At 52.7% G+C, this 12,403-nt stretch overlaps 1 protein-coding gene across 1 annotated transcript; it reads right to left on the bottom strand.

The window, feature by feature from the left end:
* Window positions 1–802: 802 nt before the first annotated feature.
* Window positions 803–10,327, bottom strand: SERHL2 (serine hydrolase like 2). Its single transcript, XM_074168895.1, has 12 exons — window positions 10,270–10,327; window positions 8,545–8,779; window positions 8,345–8,458; window positions 7,203–7,244; window positions 6,441–6,460; window positions 6,161–6,235; window positions 5,083–5,192; window positions 4,735–4,814; window positions 4,349–4,383; window positions 3,511–3,587; window positions 1,929–2,022; window positions 803–1,607 (listed from the first exon to the last, which is right to left on the bottom strand). Exons 2-12 carry the CDS (start codon window positions 8,690–8,692, stop codon window positions 1,491–1,493), a joined length of 912 nt encoding a protein of 303 aa, XP_074024996.1. The 5' UTR covers window positions 8,693–8,779; window positions 10,270–10,327; the 3' UTR covers window positions 803–1,490.
* Window positions 10,328–12,403: the final 2,076 nt, after the last annotated feature.

Raw genomic sequence — 12,403 nt, 5'->3', positions numbered from 1 at the left:
CTGTGCTTCTTAGCACGTTATCTGGGGGTGGGTAAGAAGAAGAGGGAAGTGACCTCTGGAAAAGCCCAACTGGAAGTTCCCAGACCTTTTGCCACAAGCAAAAGATCAGTGCAGAGCCCCTACCCTTTCCCTTGGTGTTTCCCTCTCAACTGGGTTGATGTGCCCAGTTTTCCAGCTGTGCTCGAACCTCTACAGCCAGAGACACGGGAACTTCGGCTGTTCCGCACCATCACTAGAATGAGGTAGGACGGCAGCCTGGCTTTGGAGGGAGAAACCATACTGGCCAAGGCCCATTTCCACTTAACCCGCCACCAGCCCGCAGGAGGCAGGTAAGGGTGGCAACAGGCACATCCGGCTGCGGGGCATCGCTTTCGTACAGCCTTGGACTTAATGATTGTTCACCCCAATGCACTCCGTGATCAGAAAGGGGCTGCGACCCACCCACCCCCGGGCTTCTACGCATTTATTTTACTGCCCACAGCCCTCCATATGGGCGTGACCATGAAGGTAAGGTGGAAATGCTGGTAAATTCCGCAGAGCTGGGTTAAAACGGATTTACCCTCCCCTAGAAAACCCACTGCAAATGCAGTTTGTAGCACGGGGAGACTGCCAGGCCTGCTCGCTTTATTTGGCACTTTTTGCATCAATTTAACTAGGAGGCAGATGGATCATTAATATGCCGTTATCTAAAGCAGAATGCATGTAAAAATCGCTGCCTCCTAAAATTGGTGGTTTTGCTGCTTGGGTGAGCATCCCAAAAGAAAGGAGGCTCATTCTCCTATACAGTCAAGAAGACAGACTTAACATTGGGAGATTAATCTTTATTTAGAAGGACAGAAATCATCTCTGCCAACTTTTCCATTATTAGTAGTTCTCCCACCTGCTTCAGTGAGAGGATTAGTGACTCATTCCCTAGAGTTCATTAAAATGGCCTTCTGTGCCCAGGTGAGCTCTTATTTAAGCTGACTTTTTAAACAAGCAGCAGCTCTTAACAGTAGAACAGGGACACTGAGGCCCTCTGAGCTCAGGCACATGTGGAAGTAAGCAAAGAAGCAGAATGTTTCCTGTTTTCTCAATAGGTGTAACCCTGGGAGGAGACTGGTTGCACCATCCTCAGGGAGGAGGCGAGAGAAGCCACCTGCCTCCTGCTCTGCTACAGCTGGTGTTGCTGCTGCTCCCACAGAGGCTGCCCCTGCCTGGATTCCTGCTCCATTTCAGGGTGCAAGTTAGGACCAAGCAAGGGGAAGGCTGCCTGTACCCAGGGTGGGAGTGGAGGAAGGACTCCTTTTCACTTTGACAACTGAGGTATTTTGCTCAGCTCTCCTCCAGGGAACCCTCATCAGACCTGCTTCCACCCTGCAGTGAACTAAGCTCAGGGAACGATATCATGAAACTGATGTTGGATGTGAGGTAGGAATGGTGACAGTTCCTCCACAGCCTGCTTTTTAGGTCCCTGTTCTCCTGGATTGCTGCAGCAGTGACCCTTCTTCCTAGAGCCTGGCTCTAGTGTTCTGCGCCGTCAGGAAGTTGCTGATGATCCCAGACACCACCTCGGGCTCGTTCAGGTGCACAAAATGACTCCCAGGTACCTCTACTAGCTGGATGTGCTGGAGGGAGAGGACACAAGAAGGTGTGGACCAGGAAAGTGTTCCCTCAGGCAAGTTGTGCTTGCAGTGTGGCACTTGAGGTGGTTGGAAGTGAGGCAGAACAAAGATGGGAGGACTTGGGAAAAGCTGGGTCCAGAGGGCAGTACTGACTTGGGACTTTGGAAGCAGGGAGAAAGGTGGCTTCCCCTCATGTGGGGGCTGTGCCGTTAAGGACAAATCACCCCTTGGTGGGGGTGTCTACCAAGGTGAGCTGCTTCCCAGCTGCTGCTCTCAGGTTGGTGGCACAGAGAGTGGAGATCCAAGGATGGAGTTTGCTCTCACCTCTTTGAGTGTAGACTCGAACGCCTCCCGTAGCGCTTTCACAAACTGATTTCTGCTGTGTAGCTTGTGTGGTACCAAGAGTCCATCTTGTGCTCTGAAAAGCAACAGCAAGGCTCAGTACAGCACACCATGTGCATTCCTTTGTCTTTGCTGCTGTCCTGGGCAGGAGCAGTGTCCCCAAGACAGTGGGGTGACAGACCCAATGTCTCTTTCCAGGCTGCTCATGAACAGCAGGGTTACAGGGTCATTCATGGTAGCCAGAGGAGCACTGCACAGCTTGGCTGAGCAGCTATTTTCTGTCAAACTATCTGTTTAAAACCTTGGGTGACTGCCTAGTAGTACCAGAGTGAAGACAGGTTAAATATTATCCCCCCCCGGGGTGGCTTCCTAATGGGTTGGAGTACACCACTCCCTCTCCCAACCCTATCTTCTGCTCTTAATTTTTTCCTTCTAGCCAGCTTCTGCATCTCCCCTGTGTCCCCCTCCCTACTCCATGCTGCTCTTTTAAACAGCAGGAGGGTACCTCCCTGCTTGGAGAGGGAGGTACCAGGGAGAAGCCAGCATTAGACCGCCTGCAGAGTTGAGGTCATGCAGTCTTCTACTGTACTGCAGGTGATGGGACAAGATGACATCCCAGGCTCAAAGGCATGTACTCTGTATGGCCTAGAGGGCTGTCCTCACCATAACGTTGCATTTCTGGACAAGGAAGAAAATCCTTAAGCTCTTACGATTTCAACAGACCAGGGAAGCCAAAACTGCACCTCATTTCTCAACTTGTAGCACTTCCTCTGATTTCCTAGAGAGTCTCTTAACAGCACCACACAGGCCAAGGTAGCCAGAGCCCTGCACCTCTGGCCTTCCAAGGAGATGGGAAAAATGCAGAGGACTGACAGAATCAGCTACCCATCCAGACAGCTTAACAGCTTGTGGGGCTCTGCATAAGCTACTGGCTACTGCCCCACAGCTCCTCCCTGCCCCAGGCACTGCAAGGGAGAGCTTGCAAGAGCTGGGTCAGGCTGGGGGCTCCAGGACCATCTGGTGCATGTGGAGGCTGCCATGGTTTCACCTGTTTCTTCAGGCAAGAGACTTTGGGGTCTGGAGAAGGGGGCCAGCTGGGTTGCTGTGACTGGGGGAAGAGCCAGGTCAGGAGGAAAGCAAGAGGGAGTGGTGCTGTGGAAGGTCCTGTGTTTCCCAGGATGGTCCCTTGCTGTAGGGCAAAGGGACAGAAAGTTGCAGGGCAGCAGCGTGAAGGCAAGAGCGTAGGGAGGACAGGGCAGGTCAGGCATTTCCTCAGTCAGCCTTGCACCAGGGAGGCGTAGCCTGAAAATGCAGTACCAGGCCGGGAGGAGGATGTGCCAGCTGCTCTCTGCCTGCTCCAGGAGCCTGCCCAGCCCAGGGCAGTGGTGGGGAACTGGGAAATGCTTCTCATGTGTGAGGCTGCACGGTTGTGCCAACTGGCCCAAAGGTCTGGCTGGCCGCTGCAGAGGAGGACGTAGCAGAGGACTCCTAACCTTCATCCCCTCCACCCAGGGCTGCAGTGCAGGGAGGCAGCGAGGGTTGGTTTGGCTTGTGCCCCACTCACACAATGATGAGAACACGGTCCTGAATCTTCTGCAGGAGCTTCACGCACTGCTCCACTGTGAAGGACTCTCGACTCTGCTGCAGGTGCAAAGATAAAGAGAGCGGCAAAGGTTAGGGACAGCAGCTCGGGGGCAGAGATGTCCCCAACCCCTGTCGCACTCGTGGCTCTGAAGGCAGAAGTGGCTGTGGCCCCGAAGCTGCTGAGCTGGGACACGACAGGCAGCCAGGCTGTGCACAAGAGTAGCTGGCTCTGCAAAGCCTCCTTCTATCCAGCTGCGTTTCAGGGCTGCCAACAACGCTGCCTGCTGGGATGCAGCACATATGGGAATGATCTCATAGCAAAGAAAAGCTTTAAAAATCCTCTTACTAAAAAGGAGACAGTAGACTACTCTGGCTTTCATAGTCTGGCAGTAGCATAGGTAAAGGAGGCCCTGCTTGTTCAAAAGCGGCACAAAGCTATCAAAATATCAAACCTAAGAACTTAGCTTCACTCTCTCTTCCCTTCTTATATGGGTGACCTGACGAAGAAGCTGACCTAAAGCATCCATCCTGTCTGAAGAGTTACAACAGCAGGAAAATGTGGCCAGGAGGCCCCGGGGCAGAGGAACTGCTGAAAAAAAAAACTGTAACATTTTCCAATGACTCTGTAAGCTGAGTCAGTTAATGGTCGAGTGCAGGCTCTTTTAACAGCAGCATTTAAAAGAGATGTGGGAATTAGGGAAGCAGAAAGTAAACAGTTGGGTGGAGGCAAGGCCGGGGCTCAGCAAGTGGGCCTCCACTATAACTGAGTTTTCTGGGCTCAGAAGCAGCAGGGGGTACATCAGAAGAGCAATGCTCACCGTACGGACTCTCATGTCTCTGTTATACACCAGCCCTAGAATGAAAAAGAAATAAGAGAATGTTTTCATCTCTCACAGGAGCAGGAATTGGTCTCCTTCTCCTCACTTTTGGGGTCTGCCCAAGACTTTTTGAGATAAGAGGAACGGGATTAATTCAGATTTTTCGTTTTTCTTTTCTTCAGCCGTTCTAAGACTCAAGCACCAACCTCAGTTGCTGGGAATGGAGAGCTCTGCCTCAGACCTAATTGATCCCATTCAAGCTGCGTAAACTTGTAGCTAAGGCACCCTGTACCCTGCAGAAGACAATAGCTGTTGGCACTGCTCCCTTCCTACACCCAGCCTTGGCCCAGCACCATGATGAGCCCCGTCTCTAAGCAGCCCCTTACCAGCGGGTGTCTCAGTTGCTCCTCGCTGCAGCAGGATGGCCCCACCCTCTGCTGTCAGATGTCTGTTTGCTTCTAAGAGCCTAGGGGAGACATGGCAGAGAGATTGTTCTGCTGGAAGAGGGAGGAAGCGAAGTGAAAATGGCATGACAAGGTGACAGCGAGCTCTCAGGCTGCTTCAGAAAAAAGCAGATAGGGGCAGCAGCTTCTGGCAGCAGAAGCAAAAGGTCTTGCTGAAATTCCAGAGGATTTGCAAGGGAAGTACAGGGACAGTTTCCCCTTCTGGGCCAAGCCATAACTTTGTCGAAGGTGATGGCAGGCAGCAAATGAAGAGGACAGATGGGAACCTACCTCTGCAATGCTGCTTCAGGGCTACGTGCTTTGGGAGTTTGCTGCTTTGCCTCTAGACTCAGTAATCTGTCAATCACCATCCGTTTTGATTTCAGCCATGCCTCAGTGTCCTGAAACAAAGACAGGCAGGGAACAGGAGTAACCTTTCTCCTCTGAATTGCTTTACCCCTTATCAGAGGGTAGAAGAGGACATTTCACCATTCAGCATCCCTCAGAACTGGTACCACCTATGGACATCATGTTAAAAATGCTCATTTCTAGGGAAAAGGGAACAGCAATACTTAAAAGTCAAGGTAGGACAGAATCATAGAATGGTTTGGGTTGGAAGGGACCTTAAAGATCATCTTGTTGTGACCCCCCTGCTGTGGGCAGGGGCACCTTCTACTACATTAGGTTGCTCAAAGCCCCATCCAGCCTGGCCTTGAGTACCTCCAGGAATGGAGCATCCACAACTCCTCTGGGCAACTCACAGTAACAGAAAGCTAAGCACTGCTTAAAGAACTTACTAAGTTTCCTCCCCTGCAATCTTTACTACCTCGCTTTTGAGTTGAGGACAACCGTCCAAAAGAACAAGGTAAATCTAGTATCTTTTGTCTCTCTGACTCTAGGCTTCTTCTCTTGGGCCAACCAAAGCCCCAGGACCTGGTAGCAATGATGGCAGATCGGGAATGTAGCTTTATGTCCTGCCAGGAATAGAAAAAGAAATCCACCAGTCTTGCACCCAGGTTATCCAACAAGCTGTTGGCCAAAAGACAACCTCGCCTGGCAGTTGCTTGGACAGAGGCTCCAGTTCCCTTTATACAAGGGCCTACCACAGACAAGTGAATTCTGGTGCTAAGGGACTGCAGGATGTGGAGCACTACCAAGTGTCCCCACAAGGGCCACCCTAAGCAGGGACCTCAGTCCATGCAACAAGGAGCAAATCTGTGCCTGCCAAAAGGAAGAGCCCCGAGACTTGTCTGAGCTTCCAGAAACTGGTCACATCGGTGCTTTACCTGAACAAATGAGGGAAAGAAAAAAAAAATAAATCTCTATTTTTTATTTAAAAAAGGGAGGTGAAGAACACGTAAAATCTAACCTCTGGAGCTAGCAGAAAGCCAAGATTTTCCAGCAGGATCAGCTTGTCCACCATCTCAGGATAAAGGAAAGAGAACTGAGAAGAGATGAAACAATATGAGAAAGAGAAAAGCTGAGCATTGAGTGATGCTTTCATGCTGCTACACTGGAGAGGGGGGCAGGGAAGGGCCTCTCCTCCTCTGAGATCCAAGTTCTAAACAGTCTGTCCCTTCATTCCTTTCCCATTTATTGTTCCAGCTGCAGAAATCACAAACCCCATGAAGAAAAGATGCTTTACTCACCATTCCTGCCACAGACCCACCTGCAAAGGAGAAAAGTGTCCTCGGTTATGCACTGGACCCACCTCACCCCTCCCCAAGTAACAGAAACTCCCCTTTACCACAGCAGGAGCTGCCTTAGAAGAACAAATGCATGTTGTACCAAGGGACAAAGACCAAGCTACACAGTAAAGCTCTCCCAGCAGGCAGGACGCAGGCAGAGAGCGGGGCCACTGGCCAGCTGGACTCCCTGTCCTGCTCCATCCCCATCTCCCTTTCAGACAGCAGAGGTGAGGGAAGAGTTACTAGCTAAAAGAGTAGAGTGTGGGGGTACTGAGCTGTGGTCAGAGCAGGCCTGGGGAGCAAAACCCCATCACATCCCAGGCACAAAGGGATAGAGCCTGAAGTCTGGTTCCCCTCAGCAAGCTCCATGACCCACCAAGAAGGGCCCTGCTGTCCCCAGGTTTTGTGGCCTTATGAGGACCAGGCAGGAAGGCCTGCTGTGAATTCTCCTGCCGTAGACCACCCCTTTTTGCCCACCACTGTTCCCTTCTGGGGGTGGAGGAAAGACCCACAGCAAGAGTTACCACTGTTTGTACTACAGGGTCTTGAAAGTAGAGGCATTTCAAACAAGGGCACAGATTTTTTTAATCACTCAAGCAGGAACCTGGTACTTGACACAATATAATAAATATTCCAATTCAGCTCTTAGCAGCATGTCTTGTAAGTTAATTATCTACTCCTATTTCCAGAACCTCACAGTTTACAAGGACAAGAGCCACTTACCCATACTGTGACCCATCAGGGTGAACTGTCTCCACTGCAAGGCTAAGTGGCAACAGACAAAAACAGACAGTCCTGCATTAGAAACCAGTGCAGCGGCATCTTGCTGCTTCTCCACCAACACATGCCCCCTCTCCCAGGAGGGCTTTTACACTGCTTAATTTGCTTCCTAATCCAGAAACGAGGTGGATAAGTACACCAGTTTTAAAGAAAAAGAGCATCCACCACCTCATTTCCTTGGTAATTAAGTCATGCAGTTCCCAAGCTCTCTGTGTATCGCAAGCAAACTACAGCAAATTCCCATTCGTTGCCAGACACAAGACTGGCAAGAAGCAGAGAAGCCTGACTGGGCAGCATCTGCTGGAAGAGGGAGACCTTGACAGAGCATCCTGCTGCAAGGCATTCCGTAAGAGCTGTCAGGACACAGAGCCAGGTCCACTGCCTTGAGGAAAATATGATTATTCCAAGTGAAAGCTCTCTGCACCATTTAGCACATCAGGCTCTTCAGTCCGTTTTTGGGGCACTCTGAGATGCTTATGGGAAAATACTGCTTCATCAGCGCTGCCCATCTGAAATACACTTCACTGAAAGATGTGTTTTACCCTCTGGCATGTGAAAGAACTTCTAGAGGCTCTTTATATACTGAATGAGGGATGCAAAACTGCACATGCCACAGCCTTCCCCAAGACCAGCATACAGATGGTCAGTTAGATCAGGAGTTATTAGGAGCCCGAGACACCTTGGCTTCAGATTTCTTTGTATGATACTAAAGCAAGCAGCAAGCTGTCATCGGAGAGAACCAGAAGAGTCTCCCACTTACACCTAACACTGGTTAGAAGTCACCGGCTGCTTACAAAAAGTCATTCTGGCAGAACTATTTGGTTGCATCCACCATTTTGCCACTACTGCTTTTTAATATAGAAACGCTTCACAGGCTTAATGTTTCTTCCTCTCACAAAATAGCAAGAAAGAGGGATGCTTATTCAGTCTGTGGTCACAAAGCATCCGCTATCATCAGGCTGGGGAGAAGCAGAGGGAACTAACCCCTCCCCTGGCAGTAAATGCTGCCTGCTTGTTCCAAGGAGCAGGAGCAATATAGCAGTTCCTGCACAAATAACCCCTCAAGGGTCTCTTCAACTACCCACCGGCTGCCACTCGGCGCACATCGCTCACGTAATCCAGAAAATGGTAGGGGGAGCCTGCAGGTCGGTGGGATGACAAGCCATGGCCAGAAAAATCCATTGCCACATAATAGCAATCTGAAAGGGAAAGAGTATCAGATACGCAGCCCTGCAACATATCCCTGCAGCCAACAATAAGAACCATAGTGATGAGCCAGACCTACCTCTGGGGAGCAGCGGAATGAGTTTGTCGAAGGTGTTGGCATTGTCCAGCCAGCCGTGCAAGCACAGCACGGGGTGTCCGTCTGAGGGTCCCCAGGCCTTGGCTGCCACGTGGCCCCAGGGCACAGGGAACTTCAGCTCTGAGAACATGCCCAAAATAGAGTGCTCAAAAGTGATGTCCCTGGAGAGCCAAGTGCTCAGAGTAGGTCCCAGGGATTTTGTTAATGGCCCAGAGCTCTGAAAAGAGTAATACAGGTCTTTAGTAACTCACCAGCCTCCTGTGGTCTTAATTAGCAGCTTGCTGATTTATAGCTCCCCATCCAACATCCCAAGCTGCCATCCCTGCCTGCCTGTTTGGGGAACCCTCCTCCCAGCACGTACTAGCGATGCTCCTAGGAAGAAATAAGCTTCCTCTACGCAGGAGGAGAAAGCCTCCTCTCTGTGTCTCCGCAGCAGCTGCAACCCGACCAGAAGGCACAAGAGATCTGGCAAGAGGGAACCACGCAGAATTCCCCCAGCTAGCTGCAGTCAGCCAGGCACCTGTCCTGGACCAAAAAGACAATTTAGAGAATAACGATGCTACCTTCAGTACTAGACTGTTGCCACCTTCTCCTCTTTTACCTTGGTGCTTCTCCTCTTTCACACCACCAGTCGGCACCTTTGAGAGAGAAGCTGGCTAAGTGCCACACAGCAGGTCATTGCTGTCACCCTCCCGTGCACCCCTCAGGGCTGGGGACCCTGCATGGGATATAGGTCCACAGCCTGCCAGGCACCCGCTCAACCTCCAACCTGCCTCATCACTGCTGATCTGCCTGGCAACCACTGAGCTACATCTGACTTCTACTCAACCCCAGGCTCCTCAATGAAGCCCCCAGTACTACCCAGCCTCTGGGGATCTTCCAGGGATGGTCTGAATAGCTCCCCTTTACCCAAAAGCCCTTCTGACCACTAGGGCACCTCATGGGCAGCCTGACTATCCCCATTCCCAAGTCTCTCATGCCGTATCCACTTCCCAATGACTTGTCTCATGTCTCTGCTCCCTTCAACAGCCCCTGCAACCTCACAGCACTTAAATCACTCTGACAGCAAGTCCCTTCTAAGCCCATACCTCTATAAGGTGTGAGGACAGAGGGGGCAGGCTGAGAGGGGAAGCTGCTTTTGGGGCCCTGAGAGCACTTAAAGGCCCTAATGGTCCCAGTCAGCCACACCTGGGGCCTCCCTTACATCTTTACCTCCTGCCCATGAGCCTATTTAAGCTCAGCCCGGGACCGGGGGCAATGTCCTGGCCCCAGGGACCATGTTGCTGGCTGCTGAACGCAGGGCTGTGCCTGACCCCAGCTGCCCTCACCAGGCCTGATCCTGACAACCGTGGGCTGACTTCCTGGCATGGTGATGAACCTTCCCCTTCCTCACAGACCTGCCTGACAACCTGGGCTCCCGGCAGAGCCTGTTTGCCCTCCCCGGGCCTGCCCTGCCTCAGCCCTGCGAGACTCGGGCCCCGGGGTCCCCCCCCGGCGCCGGGTGGGGGCCTCCCCAGGCGGGGAGGAAGGGCCATCACACCTGGGCCTTCGCCTCAGGGAGCCCTGGGACACCTGCTCCCGGCCCCGGAGAAGGGTTTGCCCGGGGACCGGCCCCTGTCCGGCGCCGAGGGCGGCCCACGGAGCGCCGCGGCAGCCCCGACCCCGCTCCCCGCGCCGCCCCCACGCTGAGCCCCGGCCCCCTCCTACCGCTCCGTCCGGCCGGGACGGCAGAGCCAGGCCGCGGCAGGAGGACGCTGACCGGCGGCGGGGCGGGGCGAGCCGGCTGCACCGCCCTGCTCGCCGCCTTCTCGGGGCGCCCTGGGCCTCCGCCTCCTGCCGCTCCGCCGGCCCGGGGCCGTTTCGGCCCGAGGGAGGCGACGGGGCGGGGGGAGTGCCGCCATCTTTGCCTTCCATCATCACCTCGCGGCTCCGGGGATCCAGCCGGGAAATGGGGTGGTGGGCGGATAAGGGCACAGCAGCGCGGCCTCCCCTGCCTGGGGAGCATCTCACGGTTCCCCACCTCTCCCCACCCTTGGCCCTACAGCCAGGGACCATCCTAGGAAACATACAGCCCTCCCTGGCACTGCTCCCTCTTGTTTTCCTCCTGACCTGGCTCTTCCCCAACTCTTCCCCGACTCACAGCAACCCATCCTTCTCCAGACCCCAAAGCCTCTCGCCTGAAGAAACAGGTGAAACCATGGAGCCTCCAGCTGGTCCTGGAGCCCCCAGCCTGACCCAGCTCTTGCAAGCTCTCCTCTGGGTGCCCAGGGCAGGGAGGAGCTGTGGGCAGGTAGCCAGTGGCTTATGCAGAGCCCCACAAGCTGTTAAGCTGCCTGGATGGGTAGCTGGTTCTGCCAGTCCTCCTCTGGTTGGAGCCTGTGTTCAGATGGGGCTCCATAAGAGTAACAAGCAGTTAATGATGTCCGTGGGGTCTGAAGCGGTGATCAACCTACTGGGCATGATAGGGACCTGTGAGGAGTTTCAGTCACGGAGGTACGGCTGTGTCCTTGACTACCTCTAGAAGACACATTACTGATAATGGAAACTGCCTGCACTGCAGGGTCACGATGTGAGATGTTTTAACTGTGACCCAGGAGCACCGCAGCGACATCAAACAGGCTCAGTGCTTGACACCAGTGCTGAGCTTCTGTCGCTCTCTGATGGAGAAACTCTTCTGAACTCTCAACGCTTGCTGGAATCGCGTTGCTCCAGGGGTAAGAGTCACTCTCCCATACTGTGACCCATCACAGTGAGCTGACTCTACTGTGAGGCCAGGTTGCAGCGGATAAACAGCGGACAGCACCGCCTTAGTCTCTCCACCCTTCTGCAAAAGCAGACCCCTCTCCGCCACAGAGGTTTCTACACAGTTTGCCTCATTAGTTGCCCAGAAAGGGGGTGGCTGTATAGACTAGGCTTCGAGAAACTCAATACCAGAGTACGGCTGGGAATACCACTTGCTGGTGCCTCGCGTTCCCTCCAGCAGTTAGAGTCTACCAGGCCTAACGCAGACCACAGCCATTCCCCTTCAGTCAAGGACTCAGCAGTCAAATGAAGCAAAGTCAAACCTCGCTGTGAGCAGTGGGATGCCTTGCTGGAACAGTTGGAGAGAGCAGAATGAATGTCTGTTCTTAGGGAGCCATTTTTATATTGGTAATTGAAAACTCTCTGCTCGGTTCAGCACATCAGTCTCCTAAATTACACAATACATTTTCAGAACAGCCTGCAAACTTGAAAGAAACCAGGGTAGAAGCTTACAGCCCCGTTTCTCCTGCTTAGCTCAAACTCATCCTGGCAAAATAGTCTCTGCACCACAGCAGTTGAAAGGTAACCTTGGGGACCCATCACAGAGAAGAAATAAGAGAGCTATGCAGCTCACAACCTCCCCTCCAGGTGAGGCATTAGAAAGGAAATCAGACCATGAATTCTTATAGGTTTGGAAAGCCCAGTGCATTGCTTTTTATTAGGCTTCCATGACGGAGGCGCAGGAAAGCAGACCACAAGTACTGGGGAGCCGCGCAGAGGGAGGGAGGCCAAAGTACCATCTACAGCTTCTTTCCTACGACTGTCAAAGGTGGGTGTCTGATTACAAAAGGTGAAAAGCAAGACACCCTTTTTTTGGTAGAACACGGATTTGTAAAATGCTCTCAATAATCAATCACTGCTGCTGCTGTTACAGAGGGCAGGGTCTTCCTGTGAATTGCTGGGATTTCTTCATGGCAAACCACCAGAAAGCAGTATAATTGTTAAGCAGGGGCCATGAGGATTGCAGTTCTGTCTATGGTGTGGCTCTTGAGGAAGAGGAGTCAAGAGCAGGAGTGATGCGGATCCCTTGCACAAACCT

The sequence above is a fragment of the Numenius arquata genome, chromosome 2 (assembly GCF_964106895.1).
Source record: "Numenius arquata chromosome 2, bNumArq3.hap1.1, whole genome shotgun sequence".
Classification (NCBI taxonomy): domain Eukaryota; kingdom Metazoa; phylum Chordata; class Aves; order Charadriiformes; family Scolopacidae; genus Numenius; species Numenius arquata.
Note: the sequence above shows the minus strand (reverse complement) of the source record. Positions and strands in the feature narration are given on the sequence as shown.

What these genes read in the sequence shown, in the direction of transcription:
- SERHL2 (XM_074168895.1), bottom strand. Translation starts at nt 8,692, where the DNA reads ATGTTCTCAGAGCTGAAGTTCCCTGTGCCCTGGGGCCACGTGGCAGCC. An exon ending in CATTCCGCTGCTCCCCAGAG is followed by an intron (nt 8,459 to 8,544) that starts GTAGGTCTGGCT and finishes TTTCCCTTTCAG; the next exon opens with ATTGCTATTATGTGGCAATG. An exon ending in GCTTTCTGCTAGCTCCAGAG is followed by an intron (nt 5,193 to 6,160) that starts GTTAGATTTTAC and finishes TCTTTGTTTCAG; the next exon opens with GACACTGAGGCATGGCTGAA.